The following is a 22,402-nucleotide window of genomic DNA, read 5'->3' as shown; positions in this document are numbered from 1 at the left end:
AGGGAACAATTGTGTTAATAATCTTTGTTCTTTAGTGGGCTAACACTACATTAACAAGTCACCAAGCTGAGGAACCCTGGTTAGCTCATATCTCTCTCTCTCTCTCTCTCAAAAAGGCAATAAAAAGCCCCCAAAAATAATTAAAAGAAAACAAGTCACCAGTCTGACATTTAGTCAGGACTGTATGAATCAAGTTAGATTGTTGTTACATGCAAGATGTGTAACCCCAGTTCACAGCAACATTATCAAACTGAGGCCAAGTATTGGGATAACTTACTGAATGTGAAATAATGTTTATAACTATAACTATAATTTATTTATTTGGCTTCAGCAGCAGGTTATAATATTACTTTATTACTGTAAGCTGAATTGGTTTAATAAGTGGAACATGTAAGGTTCTTAAATCATTTTATAAAACTGTCCAATCATCATATTTCTCAAATTAAATGTAATTTTTTGAAGTTGTCCTCGTGCTCAACAGGCACACAATATTTTACTTTACAGATCTGATTGAGCTTTGTTGGTGGAACCACTAAACAAAATCTACTCGAAAAACGAAAAAATAATATAATGAATACTTGTTTGCATGGATTATGAGGAAATTACAGATATCTGTGAGTTTGGGAAGCAAAACAGAGTTGCTGCACTTCTAAACCTACAGCTTCCGGGTCTTGGTGCTATTTCCTCAGAATCACCACTAGATGGCGTAATAATCTCCATGGCTCAGGGAATCACAGAGGATGTTGAGGGAAATACAATCAGACTGAATCTTTTCCAGCTCATGTGGATGAACGTGGTATTAAATCTGTAGTGTGTGAAGGGAGAAACCTTGAGAGTGTGTATCCTCACTGTTCCCGCCAGTAACAGATCGTTTGATAAACCTGGACATTGTGCAACAGTCATGAAACAAATCTTCATGGACCAGTTTACAAATTGTTCAAAATAGTTATTACGTAGATTAACATTAATAAGCACTGCACCGACATGTTTAAGTATCTCTGATGGGCGGTGGTGGAATAAGTATTCAGATTTAATTTAATTTAAGTATTATCATAAATGAAGTATCCATTATTATTACTGATGCGTTCATCTAGATCATATACAGGACACAGTAGCTGGTTGAAAGAACCTGAGTTCCTGATTCCGTCCCTGTTACACGCTGTAATGTGTCAGAATATAACTTTACAGAAGGACCTGAGTCAGCAGGGCGTGCATGTGTAGAAAGCCTTGTATCATCCACCTTCCTTCCTCTCCAGCTCTCTCTCTTTCTCCCTCACACACACTGTGCAGTGGGTGCCCTACATGCTGATCCAGCTGAAGCCCCTGTGCGTAAATGGAAAGCTTTTACGCACCGCGCGCGTTCACTCCAGAAGAGGTTTAATTGTTGTTTTTGCTTTGTCACACGCCTCGCCCGGTGCATAAGCAGATAAGCAGGCCTGGGGATCTTCTGTGGAGATGTAAGGGTTGCGGTAATACCTCACTACATAATAAAGGGGGGGGGGCAAGTCGTGCGTCCGGATGCTTACCGCCAACTAAACGCGAGAGGGACTCAGACATCAATAACATCTCGCTCATCAATAAGACATTTTGATGGAGTTAGACTGCTTAATTAAATAGGTTGCCTTGAAGGTATTAGGCATCTCTGAATTTATAATATTTAATCTAATGACCCCCAATGGAGAACATCTGAAGGAGGACTCTTCAGCATCTCTATCCACAGGAAGCGGCTCGGTCAGACAGAGAATAAGACTTGGAGATTTCTTATCTTTCAGTGATGGCTATCAACACTGACGCTGCGTTTGGGAAAAGCGCCCTCGGCGAGAGGGAAGTTTCCAATCCCACCAACTTCCACGATAAGGAGAAGCTGCTGAGCACCGCCACCACCGAGCCCACCGGGCAGAGCAACATCAAGCCGTCCGACTCCTTCTCCCTCAACATCAGAGGGAGCGTCCGGTCCCTGGACGCGGACCAGAATGGACACAGATCGCCGCTTAAGTCGGGCTCCATCGGGCAGTTGGCGACCCCACCCAAGTCCGCGTCCCGGCTCAGCCTGGGCCCGCTTCCCTCCCCTGTGCCGCCCGGGTCCGCACCCCCGAATTACCTCTGGCTCGCCGTGTTGTCCTGTTTCTGCCCCGCCGTGCCTCTTAACATGTGTGCCTTGTGGTACGCATATGTGGTGAGTGATGCGATTATTTACAGCTTTAATTGTATTTATAATAACACAAAGTAGATTTATATTATTATTATTATTATTATTATTATTATTATTATTATTATCTGTGCTTCAGATGTTTGGGTATATTCTACTGCTGTAATCTTGTTTTTTTTTTGTTTGTTTTTTTCAAACACTACAGGTGCCTTGGTGCTTCTGTTGTATTTAAATAATGAATTGTTGATCATCTCCTTTTCCATTAGTCGAGGTCTGTTCTCCATACAGGAGATATTGAAGGAGCAAGGAAGTATGGGCGTCTGTCTATGCTGCTCAGCTGTCTGGCAATACTGCTGGGTGTGGCTGTCATCATCTTCATAGTATTAACAATAGGTATGGATGAAAGACATAAAAACCAACACTCACTCACAAGGCTCGGTGTACACTTGTGCATCTTAATTTCTCTTTTTTTCTCTGTCTCACAGAGATCCAGCAGTGAACTGAGGGATGGAAGGAGTCTCCTTTAACTTCATCTGATCTCAAAATTGCACAGAAGAGAGAGAGAGAGAGAGAGAGAGAGAGAGAGAGGAGGAAAAAAAGATGAAAAAGCACAAAGTCTGAGTTGAAAACAAGCCGAAGAGACTCAAACGTACAACCTTTTTGCTTTTTCTGCTATGGACGAAAGAAAGGGAAAGAAATCGCTGGCCGTTTCCATTTTTCCGGCAATGTTCATGCCCAATAACCCCACAAACTCAGGAACAAAAGGGAAGGAAAATGAAGGCTGCACACAGTTGTAGTGTCGGATCATCACTCTGTGGAGAAAGTGTAAACTACTCATAGTCCAAACTAGTGGTGCACTGAAGTACACAGAACTGCCTGACTCTCAGATAATTGGATGGCACTACATTTGCTTATTAAAAATAAAAAAATGGCATCATTACATATGAGGATTTCCTAAAAAATAATGAAGATGACGAATACCATCGTGACAAATGTATAAAAACAGGTGGTCAGACAAAAAAAAAAAAAGAAGTGCACCTCTAGTCTGTAACGCCGCCACTGCCTGCCCTGTTTCTCTTTGTGTTGTTGGGACTTCTGTGGCTGTGGGAAGATGTATAAACTGATTTCATACACTGTTTACATAAAAGTTTAAAACTCATGTACGTTTATCACAACAATGCCCTAACTGTAGTCATAGTGTGATATCTTGTTTTGCGTGCTATTATGATAAAAACTGAGCAGATTCCTGTTCGAAACTCCACTGAACTGCCTGGATCTCTACACCTCGTTACGTTTACAATATACTGCAAGATATGAATGGGGTTTATTCTCCCTGTATGCACTGTTCTTGGCACTCTGATGTTGATGTTTATACATTTATACTGTATGACTGGTTTACTGTGCCATAGTTCTGCATGTCTGAAATAAACTTGAATGAGCATGACCAACTTGAAAGTGAGCTCATCACCTTTATTTTTATTAGGCAACGCCGATACTATATAAAGAAGTATGACATCAACAGTACACGATCCCAATCAAATATTACTTCATACATTTAGAAAGAGTTAAAATTATGAGGATAGGATATAAGCAGCATTACAGTATATACATTTCAAAATTGAAATTTTATAATAATTCAGAAAATAAATAAATTCTAACCCTTTCACTTTCAATTAAGACTTTTTTTTACTGATATAGTTTTCTTTTTTCAAAATAAAATCCTTTCTTAACTATTTAAAGTGTTGTTTTAATCAGAGTAAATGACAATAGAAGGAAGAACATTACAAAAACATGAAAAATACTTGAATTACTGAATTACAATGAATATTTTAAAGAAACAGCCAGCGCATCAGTGGAAAGTGTAGAGCAACAGGAGTATGGTGCAGACGCCAATCACCCCACCTAGAATTAAAGAGTCCCGCCTCTTGCGCAAATTGATTTTCTGGATGAGACTGTTGATGGCAGGGAAGCGATCTGAGGGGTGGGGATGCGCGGTGAAGGAAAATAATTAAGAAGGGTTTTCCCTTTCTTTGCAGTGAGTAAGAAACAGAAAGCAGCAGAGGGAAATACATCAGCAGGGCTCCTAACGCAACCAGGAAAAAGAACAAATGGAGCCTAATGGTGTAGGTCTAATGTCTGACATAGTAGCTTTCACTGTAAGTGAGGTTACGTTATCCTGCTCCATATCCATATGTGCTGTGGTTACTCCGGCACAGACACAACTCTCTGTGCTAAATGATGTACCGTACATGGGAAACATAATAACAGAGAGAAAGTAAAGGACGAAAAGACAAATGATTACAATGATAAAAGGATACTGGCCAAAGTTGTGACCCTGGTTTGAATGGACTTCAGCATCCCACGCTGAAATGTGATGTTCTCTTTGGTAGCCATGGCGATACTGGAGAGAGAGAGAGAGATTTGTATAGCTGTCTTCACAAGCATCACATTAACTTGGTTTGAATGTTTTTAAGAGACCCAAATGTGCTGTGTTTGCTTATGGTGTGTGAGTGAGTGTAACAGGAGGAGGAGGAGGAAAGTGAACGGGGCAGTAAAACTTACCTTATTGCATTATCAATAAGACTATCTGAGCTGTGAAATGGAAAAAAGAAGAGGAAAAAAAAAGACTGTAAGTAATCTGAAACACATCACACACATAAAATCATCATAGTTTCAAACATACTCAATATATTTTCTCCCGAGTCATGAAATAATACTACAGTGCACAGGGAAAGCCCGGGCCATGAAACCACACAGCTCTTTGGGTCTATTATCAATAAAAGAGCACTTCCTGTGATTCCTGTGAGACAGAAGAAAGTGCTGGTTAATGGGAAAGTCAGAATCTGATTGGTCAATCCTCCATGTAGCAGTAGCCAATTAATCTCCATAATAAAACTGCTCTGAATACACACACACACACACACACACACACACACACATATATACATGTTTCAGGATGGTAAAATGAGCGACGTTTTATTTGTTTTAGGTGCAAAACAGACACATAGATGGACGACAGTGAGCTTGAACACACAGCTGCTGTGTTCAGTCCAGAGCTGAGCGGAGCATATAAGGGCAGCAGCGTGCATCCTGGCGGACTCTACTGGAGACAAAAAATCAATACTGCGCTTTATACTTCCTCCATCTATCCGTCCACCTCTCCCATCATCTATCTACTGCTGTCCTCTGCTATTTCTCTTTATTCTTTATTAGCTGGCTGTGTCCGCAGGCGAGGATGCTTCTTGCTTTTTGTTTATGTTCTCTCTTTACTTTGTTACGGCCTTTTCCACATGAAACTTCTGTCCTACTTACTTAACACAGTCGTCTGATCAGCAGTTTATAAACCCAGATTTATGGGCCTACTTGGCTTGTGGGTGTCATTGTGGCAACAAGTTTAAAGCTTCAAAAATAAGTTACATTTGCTACAGATGTCTACCTGCCTGAGGGGGACAGTAGGAGGTTGAGTAGGACTGAGAGCACTTCAGGCACTGCAAGTATAAAGCTTTACAAGTAAGTAAAGTTAACTTTATTAAACAAACAATAATAAATAGACAAAAAAGGTATGACCCTAAATTATGCAGTACGTTCGCGGGTAATTCTCTCTAAATTAACAACATCCTTGACAAAACCAAAGCATGTGACTTTAGTCTGACGTATAGTCTGAAGCAGAGCGGTACTGAATGTTTTAAGTGTGTTTTCTCTAACAATAATTACATTTAGTCGTGGCAAGTTGTAAGACATTGAGCCACAGGAGGATCCATTTAACGGGAACATGTCTGGTTTGTTGTGGATGAGAAAATGAACAGCTAGTTATGGCGAGGGTTATTTACAGTCACAGAGATAATGGACCACTGTGAATCACACCAGGGCTGTCTGCCACTACACAAACACCACATAGCCACTCAGGTAATTACAAAATGAATTAACACACAGTAATTCCATTTTCAAGAGAAATGGTGTGTCTGGCCACCACAGACAGAGAAATACCCTAAGAGACAACTCAAACTACAACTACAACTCAAACTCTTGGTGGTTTTGTGGTTTTTATAAGTCATATTTCTTATCTACAATTTATAAAACAAGTCACAGCAAAGGCATCGCCCTCTACGCCTACTAAACAAACAGCACAGTATGTTATAATATTTATAATGTTAAAATACTGTAAAAAGGCTTTAACCTACACTTAAACACATCATATATATAAATAAATGACATCCGTGAGTGTTATTTTTTCCTGTTAATGGATCATTGTCAAACAATATAATCTGAATTTTCTCATCAATCTTGTGTGGTGTATTTTATTCTTTCTCAGTTTCTTTGTCTTTCTCCCTTTTAAGAAATAGCCCTCCAACGGACAAGTCTTTTAGAAATGATGCACCAAAGTATTCACAAAGGAAAAATTCATGATTTTAAATCAGCAAAGATGAATGTACGAGTGAAAATATTGTCTAAATGTTGTATGATACTGTCTCTGGCTGACTATTTACAATTTCTTTCCACTTTTTCTGTACTTCTGTGCTGTGCCTTGAAAATGTTCTTATATTCTTTATCCTTTACCCAAACATTGTTTATTTATTTTATATTAATTTATGGAAAGGAAGTCTGTTGTCTGTTGTGATGTTGGTTTTATCAGGAAACCGACTAACCAGCAGTTTGGTTTTAATATAATTTATAATCTCTCTTCAAGTTATTATCAACCTCTGCAACAAAAGTGTCTGCACCAGGTATTATTTAGGTGTGTCATAATAAAGCAAAGGAAGAACACAAAATTAATATTTTGAATCAATAAACACCAACACGTGTTTGAATGGCTTTGTTTTTACTTTAAGACCTGATTAACTAATGGCTAATTTAAGTAATCGTTTGCAGCTCTACACATGTCAATATCAGGGTAACGCTGTCACAGCTGCTACATTGATTTTTTGAAAATGATCTCTTTAAGCCTGTGAACATTTATTTGCGACCAGTTTTGGTATTGAAAAGTTTCTGATGTAACAAACACTGTTAGATTCTGTGGAAATGAGGGCATAAGCTGAATCGATAAAACCTCTTTGAAATACCGATCAGAATGTCCTCCTCGTCCATTACAGACATGATCACACCATTATAGGATACCTGACAAAGCACAGTGCTGTTTCTTCAGATCAACCTCACTTACTTAAACTTCATCGTTCCCTGTGGAACATGAGACTGCAACAATTTACTGATAGTCTACTGCCTACTTCTGGAAATATGACCATTCCTAATGAAAGGCTTAAACAGATCAACCATCTCAGACACTACCTGTGTCAGGTTCTAACTCTTCATGTTTTTGTTTTGTTTACATTAATATGTTACACATTAAGCTGACGCTGTCCCAGATGTGATAAGACAGTCTGTGCGTCACAGCTGCAGAGTGTGAACATGGGATTCAACAGCACATTCTTTCTTTCGTCATTTTTCGTCATCTTTTTAGGCTCATCCGTCTACATATCAGCACGACCGGCGTCTAACAACACTGGCAACCACGAGAACATTTCCCTCAGCTGCGATGAGGGGAAGGTAGGCGCTGAGAATGAGTACAATGTTAAAGGTAAGTTTAACTTCTGCACACTGATAATGGCTCTGAGTGTCTTTGTGTGGGGTCACACTGTCCTCTCTGATGTACAGATGATATTGGAGAAAATGTCTCCCTGGGAGACATCAGTAACATTCATGTTTCTGGAGCAAACCGAGGATGCATTGGAGGAAGGAACGAGTACACTGTGAAAGGTGGGTTATATTTCTCATACGGCTGTGGTTTATTTTTGATTCATTACTCATGTTTGGAGGTCATCACAGCACATATCTGAGCACGATTAACTGCTTTCAATCTCTTCTATTCTTGGTATTCCAACAGGAAAAATCCCAGCCAAGTCAAACATTGGCAACGTCAGAAATGTGACCGTTGGTAACAACTCGGGATCAATTGGTTCCGGGAACCGCATTAACATCAGCTGAGGTAAGAAGGATTTACTGGTCACATAGGACACAATATTGAATGTGTGAACGTACATATAACATGTTTGTGTCTTTTAATCCATTGATTGTTTATAATCAACAATCCCTCATAGTGTTTGTGACTTTTATTCTATCTTGCTCTGCCTTCTTTCTCCACCTCTTTTTCTCTTTTAGGAACTCAATTGGCTAAAAATGATGACTTATAAAGAAAATATTTGTGTTAAATTCATACTTTGACAGCAGCAAAGATCATTGAGATTCTTCAGCTTTATTATTAAATACAAATGAAAATAAAGTCAACATGCAGCATGTCTTTGTATTGTTTCATTTCACTGTTTAAACACATCACGTTTTCTCTTCATTTCAAGCTGAGAATTGGGAACGTGTGAAAGACACATCAGTAATCTTAAGTAATATCATAAGTTTGACATCAATCAAAACATTGCTGTGAAACTACAGTCTGACCGGCCCCAGATAAACCAGCCCACCATCTCAGTGTATCAATCCTGTGATCAACTGCATAAAAGACTGAGATTAATGCTTTCAACAAATATTATAAATCCGGTCTATAATCGAATTACAGGAATAACGGACATTCGGTTGAGAAAAATTAATATACAGTTGTGGGAAAAAATGCCAGCACTACCACAGCCGTCTGTTTCGTGAGTTCTCACATGGGTCTGAACCACTGACAGGAGTCACAAAACGCCACTTTCATTGATTAAAAATTAAATTTAGGTCAACCTGAATTGAGCAAATAATTTAACTACAACCGTGTTACTTGACTTTGTGTGTTAGTGATAATTAGCAAATGTTAACGTGTAAACATTGTAAACATTTTACCTACTAAACATCAGAATTGTCATTGTGAACAAGTTAACATGCTGACTTTAGTATTTAGCTCAAAGCATTGTTGTGACAAAAAACAGCCACACAGAGGTGCTAGCAACTTGGCAACCTGCAGCGTCTGTAGATAAAAACGGCTCACAACAATTCCTTTATTTGGGTGATTCTACACTAATAACAACATATCTATGAATATTATATTATATTTCTGCCAACAGAGCCTCCTAAATGTTACACACTAGACCTTTAAGCAGTAGCTGAACACCACACGGGACTATAATCATTTGGAAGATCGCAAATTGTGACAGTGTCTCCATTAAGAAATTTGGCAAATTTGCAACCTCTGAATTAGTGCCTGTATCTTTGTGTGTTACAGCGATTTAAACAGAATGAAATTAAGAATAAAGAGAAAGAAGAGAGTTATTAGGCTAGTGAACTGGTGTATTACGACACAGCAGCAGCAAGGTGGGGCTATATCCAAACATATACTGTATGGACAGAGCTGTGATTGATGCTCTGATGTTATTAAGTTCAACATTTCAAAAAGAAGCTTGACAGGTGAATCATACAAAAGAAAAATAAATAAAAAAATAACATTCGTGGCTTTAATAAGATCATTTAAATAAGCTGCTCATGCAAAGTTAGACCCTTCCACTAAAATATGGAAAGAAACATTTTAAATTAAAGGAAGTTAAAGTTTAAGATAACCAACTTAAAGAACTTGGTGTTGTCTTGCTCTGTTACATAATGTTACCTTCACAAAAACACACACTAATAACATAATTTTCTCTCAGAGAAGTTTGGACAATAGCGAAACAAAAGGAACAAGAAACAGCAGACAAGGGCAAAGAACCACAGTAAAAAAACTTGCGCTAATAGTGACCTCAACAAATGTGACCTTAATATGTCGCCTGAATGCTAAATCATAAAGCTGTACATGGTTGGTTTGGTCTGTTTATGTAAAGTCCCTCTAAATCCTCATCCTTCTGATTTATGAGTCAGAGTCAGTTCCCAGTCACCACATTGCTGAGTCACACGTTTTAGATCATGACTGCAACAAAGTCAAACTGAAAGGGAAGCTTCAGGTCAGACAGTCGCTAAAACAGGTTCAGGTTAATGTCAAAACTCAACATCGTGACTTGTGGTGGTTTAGTGGTTTCAGTATGATGACATTGAAAGTAATTCATATTGAACTTGACTGTTAGAATCCTACTGCATTTCAAATGTTACACGCTCAATGAATACCAGAGTTGGCTATACAATATCACTTAAACCAGCCAATTTATTAAAAAAAGATAAAAGATACAGAGAGAGCTGTAGTCCAACAAATAACACGACACAGCAAGTATTGTAGGTGTAAAGAGATGTTACTATTTGTGTTTGAATCTGTGATCAAGTAGAAGGAAAATACCAAAACGCACATCACACAAACGTTAAGTAGACCTTAACACAATCAGAAGTTGTGATTGATGAAGCTATCTGTAAATGCTATATAACCTGCTTAATGTTTCAAATAACCCACACTGTAAGGACACTTTACTCATTCAACAGAGAAGAGGGGAGGAAATGTAAAATACACTTGTTTAGTAGTAGATGTTTCAGGAGGCAGAGGGCTCACCAGTACTGTAACATAGACATGTGATAATTACAACAAAAAGGTCTTCAGACTTTGTGGGGAACAAAAGAGTTTTGCTGAAGAAACAAAACAACTGTTTACCATATTTAGAAAGTTCCTCCTCCTAAACCCCCAAAGACATGAGCACGCATGTTCAGGACCCTTATAAAAGCATTTCAAGAAGCTCACCTCATAACACAGGACAAACAACTGAAACCAGTGGTAAGACCAAGATAATTTCTCTGCTGTATGTTTGAGTCAACTGCTGTCTTTTAAATACAACAAATTCACTATCTTGTATTTTATTCAGCATTTTATAATGCTGCTATGACAGACCCATTTTTATGACAATCACTAAATTTACTTTCCTTTTAGTGAATCTCTGTCTAGATTTCAGCAGGAACAATGTCGAAAGTTGCAAACACCGAGAACGTTCAGATTGGCAGCAACCAAGGGAAGGTTGGCGCTAACAATGAAATTGATGTTAAAGGTAAGTATGAGTGTGAATATACTTTTCTGTCAGGTTGCCTTGACAGTTTCATACAATCTCTTTCTCTAATGACAACTCTCACAGGAGGTCTTGGAAAAAATACTGAATTGAGCAACACCACCGGCATCACCGTTATAGGAAAGAATACAGACTCAGGACGTATTGGAGCAGACAACAGCTATGATATAAAAGGTGAGTTATTCCTGATATTGCTACAGTATTAACAGTTTATCTCTAATTCATAAATGTTCAGATATTAGCATCTTTACAGCAAAAATGTGAGTTTCTGTTGTTAACTTTTGATCCTTCTCTCAACCCTCAGGAGGAATGGGAGATGGTTCCAAAATTGGCAACACTGCTGATGTTACAGTTGGTAATAACTCAGGAGCCATTGGTGCAGGAAATCGCATTAACATCAGCTGAGGTAAGAAGAATGATCAGAGATATATTTGCCACATCAAACACAGTATCAGGTGCAAAATGTACGTTTTTTTGTCCACCAGCCAAATGTGAAGGTTTAAATTTTATCAGCCACTGAACAGATTACTATTGTTTGTTGGTGAGTGAAGCAAACATACCACCCAATTCCATATTTAGCCAGCATCTGGCAGTGTGCCCTGATCAGACGTGTGCATATGACATCCTTATGTGTTAATTATTCCTGTAAATGCACCATTGTAAAACTATTTCACAATTTACTCACCAATCTTTGTACTTTAACCACACTCTTTGTCTTTCTTCCTTTTAGCAAATGGCCCTCCCAACAGATGGACAACTCTTCTAAAAATGATGTACAATTTGTGATGTAACTGAAATGTCTTAGAAGTAGTAGTAGTAAGTATTAAAAAAAAAAGTTAAATTCATGATTACGTCATTAATGAGATAAATGTCAAATAAGTACAAATAAAAACAAGTCCATCTACTTTACTGTCTTGGCTGAATACTCTTTACACATGTTGTAGATGTTCAATGCCTTCAGATATTTATATTCTTCATCCTTCATCTTAACATCATCATAAAATAGTTTTCAATGTTGCTTTGTCTTTGTGATGTAGTTTAAACAGTAGTTGGGTTTTCAAAAAATAAGTATCCCAGTTTCAAATTATTGTGCAATTTCTGCAATAAAGTGGCTGCACCAAGACCCTTGAATCTATAAACACCAACATGTGTGAATGGTTTGCTCTTTACTTTAAGTTTAGGTGGAGAAGAGAATAAATTAAACAAGATTTAACAGTTAGGTCGTATCACCCAGCTCTATAACAGTCTGTCAAACAGCTGATATTACTGACCCACCTAACGGTCTCTTTGGGGATGAGTTGAATTCTGGATCTATGAGGTGCTTTACTTTTACAAAGATACAGCAAAGAAAATAGAAAATTATAGAAAATGATCTAAATAAGAAAATAAAGCCTTGTTGAGGTGTATTCAAGTTCCTGCAGCTCCTTTATATCTGTGTTCAGTGTTTAGGATGATATCTGACTCTTTATGGAAAAAGTGATTAATGTCACAATATCAAATGTATTCAAACTTTGAACTGTACACTTAAAATGACTTGTAAGGACAAACTTGTAGACAGTGACACAGTTTGACTACTGAGTCCAGCTAATTGCTTTATAGAGGACCTGTATATGATATATAAAACTAACTGAAATATATATTTTATTATCTGACTGTTCCAATTCAGTGAAAATGTTAATGTCGATATGATTAAAATAAATACCACAATACTCATAATATATTGCATATATCAACAGAGTGATGTTTAAGGCAATTAAATGTATTAGTATACATATTATTATGTATTACTATCTTAGATAGAAGATTTTCACATATGTAGATTTCACACTAATTCTGTTTTTACATACTATTCACAGATTCAGATTTTTCAGAATCATTAAACAACACAATTTTATAGCACATTAACAGAATATACTTTAAGATCACACCCCAAAGTCGAACGTTCCTCAATAATTCGACCAAACATTTCGAACAGCTCTTAAATGTAATTTAACTTTTCCTGGGTTTGTATAAGTCACAATGTTACAATGGCATTGTACATTGTTACATTCTTCTGGTTACATTTGTGCATATTTGTATGAATAATGTTTGTATGATGATAATGTAGTTTGTAAAATCAAATGCAAAATGACTGATAAATGATATGAAACTTAGCTGATGCAGCATTTACACATGAAACCCCCTTTAGACTCTGTGGGAGAATTTGCGTTGTGTTAAACAAAACAAAAAAAAAACAACACCTCCTTACTACAAAGAAGTTCTCGTCCCCAAAAGCTATCGACACACATTTGCAGTCCTCTCTCCTCACATCAGCAAGTACAGGACAAACCAGAGGTAAGATAATAACTGCATGTGTCTGTTTCTCTGTTTAATTTCAACATCAAACTTTTAAAACACATTTATTATCTTTTCTATCAGTTTTACATTTATGTTCTCAGACTCAGCTGATCCTGTAAAATATGTGTATTTATAAAAAGTACTTTCTTTTAAGTTTTTGTCTGTCTGTAGATTTGAGCAGGAACAATGGCACACAGCATTAGTAACAGCAAGAACATTGTTGTTGGGACCAACACAGGGAAGATTGGTGCTGACAATGCCATCAATATTAGTGGTGAGTTCAACCTCTGTTGTTGTTGTTGATGATGTCAGGTTTTATAGTTTCCATAGGTATCAGTGCTGCAGAAAGCGTGATGTTGAACTATTTTATATCCATTTAATTTTTTTTTTCTTGTTCAAATTCTTTGTAATACAAAAGGAGGAATAGGTTCAAATACTGGCAACTCATGTAACACAGGAGGTGGAAGCTGCTCTGGATCCACTAATCCAGGGAACACCGGCAGTGGGTGTGGTGAGTTCTGTGTCTCATACTATTAAAAGCATAATCCATCAATTTAGCGGTGCCGGTGCACTTTCATAATACTGTTGGACTTGGAATGTTTCTTTGAAATGGATCAAAATAATCCTTATTTATTTTTATTCTTCTTGTTTGCACCAAAAATGCAATTTGAACAGTTCAGTCAGAGATTCAGGTGTGTTGTAGTGGCTATATTCTTTTTATTTTCAACATATAGTTGTCAGTCCTAACTGACGCTGACTCAAGTGACATTACATGAGACAATTTATCAGACTTTGCCCGGCTCCCTCTGGAGCCACAAAAGGCTTTATACAACTTTTTTGTAACACAGGATGCGGAACTGGAAACAACTCTGGATCCACTGCTCCAGGGAATACCTGCAGTGGGTGTGGTGAGTCCTGTGTCTCATATTCCACTGATTGAGCATTGCACTTCCAGAACATTGTTGGAATTTGTTTTTATTTTTTTATATTCTCTATTTTAACACAGGATGTGGAAGTGGAAACAACTCTGGATCCACAGACTCAGGGAATGCCGGCAATGTGAAGGGTCTGTGTCTCATATGGAGTGGGCAGTTACTGATTACTGACCCACAACTCATGTTCAAATATTTGAATCATCTGTGCAGTACGATTAACAGCTATGTGGTTACATCTATTTATTATTTTTGGGTTTGACAGGAGGAAAAGCTGTCAATATTGGCAACATAACCAACATGACTGTTGCAGACAATGAAGGAGACATTGGTGCAAAGAACACCTGCAATGTGAGCGGTGAGTACTGCGAGTCATATTGTAGGGAAGTTAATAAAAATGGGCCCATTTATGATTTCTGGTTTGTTACTTTTGTAGTAAGATTACATTCTGTACACTCAACATGTAAGTATATAGGATTTTTTAGGATTTATCATTCATTGTATTTCAACAGGAGGAAAAGGAGTCAAAGTTGATATTGGCAACGTAAGTAATATGAATGCTGGAGCCAACACAGGAGACATTGGTGCAGGGAACAACTGTAATGTAATGGGTGAGAAGTTGGCAGACATGGACACATTCATGATGTTTGTTTTGTTACTAGATACAGACTGAAAACAGCAGTGCGTTGGTACTCAGGTAATACAGTTAGTTCAACATTGAACAATAATCCAGGAAGGACAGTTTGGTAATGAAAGGCTTATAAGACAGCAAAACACTGTATGGGGTTTTTTGATACAGACCCACTGACACTTGATTTGAGACTCACATGGATATTGACATTTTAAGGTTATATACAAAACTTTTTGTAGTCTTTCCACAGACTTTCCAACAATCACCAACACTCGTCTGGTAAAAATAAACCCTTATTTCACAGAGTCACAGGCAAAGGCAGTGGGAAGTCATTTCAGGACTCCACTATATATTTAGATAGAAAATAGATGTTTGCTGCTATATTAACATTTTACATCCCATATATAACCTTTAATATATATTTTACAACAATATTTATATTTTTTGGCCTTGCTGGATGACCTCACATTGCACTGTAGCAAATGTTGATCAAGTTTAAACTTTTTGCCAAACAATCCAACCTTTCCCCCCATAACTGTCAGTATGAACACTTACACATATTCTTTGTAACAGGAGGAGAAGGAGTCAAGATAGGTATTGGCAACATAGGTAACATGATGGTTGGAGACAATGTAGGAGATATTGGCGTTGGGAACAACTGCAATGTGAATGGTAAGTCCTGTGTCCTGTATAGCTGGGAAGGTGCTTGTAGCTTTCGTGCTCTCTGACTGATGTATAAGACTAGAATATGCACATTAAAAAATAACAGTTAATGTGATTTTATTTAATTTGTTTTTCTTTGTAAATCAACAGGAGGCAAAGGAGTTGAAATAAACATCGGCAACGCAAGCAACGCAGGGATTGGGTTTAACTCAGGAGGCTTTGGTGTTGGGAACAATATCAACATTAACTAACATAAGGGTGAGTCTTCACAATGACACAGTTTGGATGTGTTCAAGTACATGTTTTGTATTTGCAGGCGTATTATTTACAAGCACACAGGCATTATCTTTTAACTTTACTGTTACTGTTTCTGTGACTTTGTGTGCTTTTCTCCACCTCTTTCTCTCCCAGTTGAAAGGATCATGGACCACAGTGCCAATATGACAGCAACATTGTGTAACAAATGTTACTACTGTATATGACATAACATCAGTGAAGATGTCATGTTTAAAAATCTTTTTTTGCCTCAGTTTTATTACCTTTCTTTACAATTGTGTCTTTGTCTCATAATAAACTTTGTTTGACGTTACAGTTTTATTGTCTTTACTGAACTACCTTGGAAAGTGTCACCTCTGACAACTAACAACACAGCTTGTATATGGTGGTGTAAGTGGTGTGAAAAAGTTATCAAGCACAATAATTTCAACTAAACACAATAAATATAGCTGAAAACACATGGTGCTGTATACGTAACTGTACGTATTAAGAGAATCTCTGGCATTGTTTAAAACGCCACCGTAGTTGTAATATTTATTTATTTTAATTTAGGTGAATGGTAATCTAAATGGGAAACAATTATTTGTGGAGGAGAATGTACAAGATGCATGTATGCATAAGAAATCTGTTTTCAGGATTACATTATATTACTCTGACCAAACCTTACCTCACTGCTGGTGATTGTGATAGTTTTTACTGTAAGTAATGAAGTAAAAGGAAAAAGGAGTTTTTATTATTTGGTTTATATAAGGAGTATACTGTATAAAGGTGGGTTAGGAAGTGAATAGGATAAATCCCTACTGAGAATCATATAATTACAATACGTAATAAGTTACTACATAAGTTACTACATGTTAACATTTTACAATAATTTATTATGTTTAGGAAATGAACTATGCTAAAAATACTACATTAAAAACAAAACATGATAAATCTGCCATTTTGAAGCTCTTTGGGAGAAGGGCTCTCAGTTTAAAAATGCTATCAATTTCACTGAGACCATTGTTCACCAGCCGCAGTGCTGCTGGATATAAAATTTCATAGTGACCGTGATGAAAAGTGGAAAAGGGTTGAACATTAACCAAATCATCAGGACCCATCCCCTACTCATCATGTCCAAAATTGTATTTCAATGTATCCAATAATTGAGAGAGATAATTCAGTCTGGACCAAAGTGGTAGACTTTCTACGAATCATATGTTGTGGCTTTCACAGTCTCTCTCACAGTGTTAGACAGCACTCTTCACCACCATCATCAAAACAAATCAGGAATATATTTAGGAATAATGGCGTCTTTCCCTCAAGTACAGTTTACAGACTTGAACTATAATGTATAACATGAAGCACTGCAGTTGTTCTGGAGGCTTGTGGTAGCCCAATACTTTACTAAGAAACCTAATAACTAGAGAGATATTTTAATGCATCAGTATCGACTAAAATAAAGCCGACTAAAATAAAGCCGACTAAAATCTGATGCTTTCTTTAGTGAACTCTACTCTGCTGTATCCACCTCAGCCTGCTGGTGCTGCAGTGCGGCTACCCTTCACAAGACCTGGGCTGTACAGTTCTCACATACCAGTGAAAATTTAGGTGTGTGAAGGTGTGTAGTTCCAACAACTCAAACAAACTAGCATATCTTCTCTCTAGTGGATCGCGTCACACTTTCCCAATTAATCCTTCTTTCATATCACATCTATAATTTAAGTTTATACACATAATATTTTTGAAGCAGTATTTGTATCAAGTAGCTTTTGACAGTAGTAGGTAGGTTGTACAGCTGTTGTGTCAAATACAGGGCCGCTCCTTAATAGTCGACTTAATTGTTAGTCGCTGAGAAGAGTCGAGCCACTTCTCATTAGTTGAAAAAAAAAAACAAAAAAAAAAACGGTGGGTTCAGGCAGCGTCAGGAGACGCATCAAACGGAGGAAGAGGAGCAAATTTGTTAAATTTGAGTTAATTTGTAAGTAACTGTTAACGTTATACATCATCCATTGTGTCGATAAGTCCGTCAGTATTTGTTTTTGTGCAGTTAGAAGTTATTTATTCCATGTTTTGAACAAGATTTGTATGATGTCATACTGTGTTGAAATAAATGAACTATAGCTCAGTCTCTTTGCTGGTTGTTCAGATTCATTACTGCCTTTTCCGTTCATCATTTAACAGGCAGCTGTTAAAATATATATATTTAAATAATAATAATTAATATCTTAAATGTGCTACGACTAACAACTGCTAGTCAGCTAGGAAAATCTTTAGTCAGGGGAGCCATAGTCAGATACAACTTTAGTCAACATTTAGGTAAATATGAGTATCGGACAAAATATTAAAAGATGGACACATTGCTGCGAGCAGCTGAGATTCACTTGATGTCTTCTGCTCCTTTTTGTCACCACATCCTCTCTTTTACTTCAGCCCTTTTATTTTCTTTGTCTGTTAACCTTCCTCTGGTTGAGTGCAGTCATGAGAGTCCGTAGGAAATATATCAGCCACAAGAAAACGTGATGAACAAGTGTCCAGGAAACCATAGACATGCATATGTGCATGTACACATAACCACAAACACTTGCACATATAGACATGTTATTCTAATTTTCAGCCTCTAGTACGAGAAAAAAAAGTTAAATATTGTATTTACCATAATATAACTCAATAATGTCTTTGCCTACATCTTCCCCAGTGCACAGTTATGGAAAGCTATGACATTTAATAATCAGAAGAAGCCTAATACCTTATGGGACACTTCCACATTGCCTCAGCTATAATGTGACCTGATTTGAAAATTGTAAGATCACAGTCACAGGATCTCAACCTAACTAACCTCACTTATGGGACATTTTGGAACAAAGTGTTCGACAACACTCATCAAAACACCAAATGGGGAAATATATTTTGGAAGAATGGTCTCTATTCCTCCAGTAGATTATCTCTGAAACCTATTTCTCACCACAATGTCTTACTTCTGCATTTTATATTGTGTTAATCTTTCTCTGTTTGAGTGCAGTCACGTGAAAGTGCATGAGAAATCTATTATCAACCACAAACATGATTAACAACATGTCCAGTAAACCACTGACGTGGAGATGTGCATGTACGCATAACCACACACAAACAGAAACACGTGTACTGGTCATATTTCACACCAAACTGCCCACTCAGTCCCAACCAGGTAACCCAACATGTTCCTAAACAACCTTCATATGCTAGTTTTGGAACAAAGGCTACGTTGTTTTATAATAAGGAATATATTACGGGCTTTCTAAGAACTTGTAGGTGCATCATTTTATGGAAATGACACCTCATGCACATCTCCACATGCACTGATACCAGAGGAGTCATTGCCTTAATGGAGATAAACGTTCAATAGAAAACTAGATACAATCTACAACTCCACTTATGTTCTCATTACATTGTGGAAAATGTTCAGGGCACCACGTATAGAGCATTAACATCACGCTCAGAACTCAAACAATCAAATAAAATGGTGAAAAGTAAATAGGGCGAACTATACAGTAAAAAGGAAGGGATTTAGGACAACGTTTTTGGCCTTCTTGAAAACACAAATATTAATTTCTGTTCCAGTGATAAGTTGTTTGTTAAGAAATCTCTTACTTTCTGAGATGCTCATGTTCCTTCAGGAAGAGCTCGGTCCTTCTGTTATTCACTCCTGAGCTGCTCTTGTAGGACCTGAGTAAGAAAACAGAAGAGAGAGGGACATCAAATGATTGATCTGTGGGTTGAATTGAACAGTAATATGATACAGCAAATGAAACACTTTTTTGTGTTTATTTGATAGAAACTGTTAGAGATCCAAACAGGAAACACCAGAGATGTGACATGCAACAAAGGTACCTGGCTAGGATGCAACTATGGACTAATCATTACCACTAGGACACCCGATGCCCCCACGAAAAAAATATTTATATTACAGAGAGAGACTGAGAGAAAGAGAAAACGGACGGGACGAGGGCATAATCCCTCATAAGCCTCCCATTCACGAACAGGGCCATCTTTGTCGTGAAAGTCATAAATACAGTAAAATAAACCAAAATTTCATGAATCATTTATTCATTCATAGTAGATTATTGATTATTGGTCAACTGAAAATTATAGGTGCCCATCAGTGATGTCCTTAATTGGGTCTGCAAATTCAAAATGGTCTCTCTAATGTTGTCAACATGTTTTCATGACCATTAATATTAACCCTGTTCACACAAAGCCAACAAAAGGTGACATTTTAAAAGAAATATCACATTTAATTTGTCAAATAACTATCCTGGCCAAATGTAGTTCTTTGAGGTTTGTTAACATTTATTTTCGAATATGTATGCATTCCCCATGAGATCTGGCTCTATTTGGTGGTTTAGTTGGTTCCGGTAGTTTAACTTATTTGGCTGTTTCATCATAAACCAAAAGCAACACCTCACCCTCCGTAATCAAGTTTCAGCTTTGCAGCTTTGCAATTAGCTAACAGAATAAAAAACAAGTCTTTGCTTTAATCTGAAAGTAGTATTTCGCTGCCTCCTCTTAACTGATGCCTGGATGCTGATTATGTACTTCCTGCGTTAATGCTTTTAAGTGATTAGCTCTGCTTAACCCACAACTCTGTCCTCCATCTCTTATTTACACCATCCCCTCCTTATTTGGACTGATCATCAATTCATCATCCATTACCTCTTCTGTTGACCTCTCCCTTCACTGTTCTTCCACACCTCTTATCTCTGTGAGAATAATTACAATTCACTCTCGTTTTTTGAATCAGTCAACATCAGACCAGGACCATGTCTCCCTCTTTCTTTCTCTCTGTCTTGCTCTACATCTCCTCCCCTGATAAAGCATTTCTCTGTATCAGGCAGAGGCCAGATGTAACCACACTCCCTCCGCTTTGGCTGAATGAAAGCCTTGTGGTTTGATTTACTGTAGAATGCACTTAGGAAAGATATCCCCAGAGAGAGAGACATACAGACAGTGAGAGAGAGACCGACGGAGAGAGGGAGGGTGATCAGCTGATAAAAGGAGGTGCCTCTTATTAGAGGATGACACATGATAGAAGAAATGGAGACTATCAAAGGGTGGGGGAATTCAACAATAAACTGGACATTTGTGCCTCCCCCTGGTTAAGGATGACACAGCAGAAGTTGTCCAAGATTTGATATGAAAATTAATGTGCAACAATCCATCAATTAATGGTCGTAATATTATAAGCAAAGATGCCAAAATATTCAGTGGTTCCAGCTTTTCAAATGTAAAAACATTAGCAGGTTTCTGCCATAATACATTGAATATATTTTGATTCTGACACTGCACAAAACAAGCAATCTGAATAGATCCCCTTGTGCTCTGGGGACTTGTAATGAGCATTTATAGTGTAAACAGTTAATCAAGAAAAAAACTAATAGATAAATCAATACTGAAAATAATCACAAGTTACAAACCTAACACTTTTAACTGCACAATATTGTAAAACAATCATATTGTGATTGTTTTGACAGATATTATGATTGCAGTATGATTCACAATTAGTGGCAATAATAATTTTTGCATCACAATTTTCCTTTTCACTGGAAAAACTATTAAATTGGTAGCCAGTCCAAAGACATCAGGACATTTTCACGTTTTATATCAAACTTCTTAGATCTTGTGAGACTCTAGCAGCGGTGTTTTGCATTGTCAATTTTTATCAGTAGCTCTTTTGCATGACATACATCCAAACAGGTATCCTGCACAAGACAGGCAAACATCATGTTGAATAAAGACAACCATTTGAGGATAACGTTGAATTTGCTAATAAAAAACAATGTCTTTTATGGTCAGGAGATGTATGAAGGTGCTTACTCAATGTCTCTGTGAACAGAGCCTAGTAAGTCCTCTCGCTCTCGCAGGCTGAAGAAGTTGCTTTTGGTTTTGTGGAACTCATGAGTATAGTCCTATAGGACAAAACATTATAAAATAAAAGTCAGCAAAAGGATAATATTGACAGAACAGGTAGTCGCTAAGCAAAAATGTATTAATATTTCACAAATCTTTCTTCTTGTAAATATGCAAAATACTTAAAACGACATACATGTGTAAATACAAACTGCATGTGAAAGTGAAGTAACTGCATGTACCTGTAAAATGTCTCTGTGTCTCTGTAAGGTGTGCATCAACGCTGCGTTATGCGACGAAGCTCCCGGTGTGTTTGTGTATTCTGCCATTTTGTCATTGACCGCTGTAAGCTGTAAAAAAGGAACAAAGAATAAAATTAATATCAAGTAGCCATAAAAACTATGATTCTTTTGGAGTAAATGTTGTCAAAACAACTCAGTAGAATTTGAATAACTTGGGAAGATGATAACTTATGATAACAGACTACAGTAAAACGTATTTCTAAGTAAACATGAATGTATTATAAAAAACTTTCCAATAGTCTGTACAACCTGGAAAATAAACAGTAGTTCTCACTATATAAAAATCAAGGATAACTCAA

General features: G+C 37.3%; 2 protein-coding genes and 1 long non-coding RNA gene across 3 annotated transcripts in view; 2 read left to right on the top strand and 1 right to left on the bottom strand.

The window, feature by feature from the left end:
* Positions 1-1,550: 1,550 nt before the first annotated feature.
* Positions 1,551-2,648, top strand: LOC118331766 (trafficking regulator of GLUT4 1-like). Its single transcript, XM_035666843.1, has 3 exons — positions 1,551-2,176; positions 2,416-2,542; positions 2,635-2,648. The coding sequence occupies exons 1-3, from the start codon at positions 1,775-1,777 to the stop codon at positions 2,646-2,648; spliced, it is 543 nt and encodes a 180-aa protein (XP_035522736.1). The 5' UTR covers positions 1,551-1,774.
* Positions 2,649-3,601: 953 nt separating this feature from the next.
* The window catches only part of LOC118331624 (Golgi SNAP receptor complex member 1-like), a 20,440-nt gene continuing 1,639 nt past the window's right edge, over positions 3,602-22,402 (bottom strand). Inside the window, exons 4-9 of the mRNA XM_035666684.1 lie at positions 22,044-22,151; positions 21,769-21,860; positions 19,546-19,620; positions 4,712-4,741; positions 4,468-4,550; positions 3,602-4,123 (exon numbers count right to left, since the gene is read on the bottom strand). Coding sequence (XP_035522577.1) covers positions 3,999-4,123; positions 4,468-4,550; positions 4,712-4,741; positions 19,546-19,620; positions 21,769-21,860; positions 22,044-22,151 — 513 coding nt within the window. The 3' untranslated portion in view covers positions 3,602-3,998. The remainder of the gene's footprint in view (positions 4,124-4,467; positions 4,551-4,711; positions 4,742-19,545; positions 19,621-21,768; positions 21,861-22,043; positions 22,152-22,402) is intronic.
* LOC118331625 lies at positions 7,635-8,392 on the top strand. The gene is made up of 4 exons (XR_004796891.1): positions 7,635-7,721; positions 7,799-7,900; positions 8,028-8,129; positions 8,303-8,392. It is a non-coding gene; the product is annotated as an uncharacterized LOC118331625 (long non-coding RNA).

The sequence above is a fragment of the Morone saxatilis genome, unplaced genomic scaffold (genome assembly GCF_004916995.1).
Source record: "Morone saxatilis isolate NCDOM2014 unplaced genomic scaffold, NCSU_SB_2.0 Contig20, whole genome shotgun sequence".
Taxonomy (NCBI): Eukaryota; Metazoa; Chordata; class Actinopteri; family Moronidae; genus Morone; species Morone saxatilis.
The sequence above is the reverse complement of the archived record's forward strand: the minus strand, read 5'-3'. Positions and strand labels throughout refer to the sequence as shown.

Excerpts from the sequence above, each read along its gene's own strand:
- LOC118331766 (XM_035666843.1), top strand. The coding sequence starts at position 1,775 with ATGGCTATCAACACTGACGCTGCGTTTGGGAAAAGCGCCCTCGGCGAG. Across the intron at positions 2,177-2,415 it reads CCTTGTGGTACGCATATGTG|TCGAGGTCTGTTCTCCATAC; the intron begins GTGAGTGATGCG and ends CTTTTCCATTAG.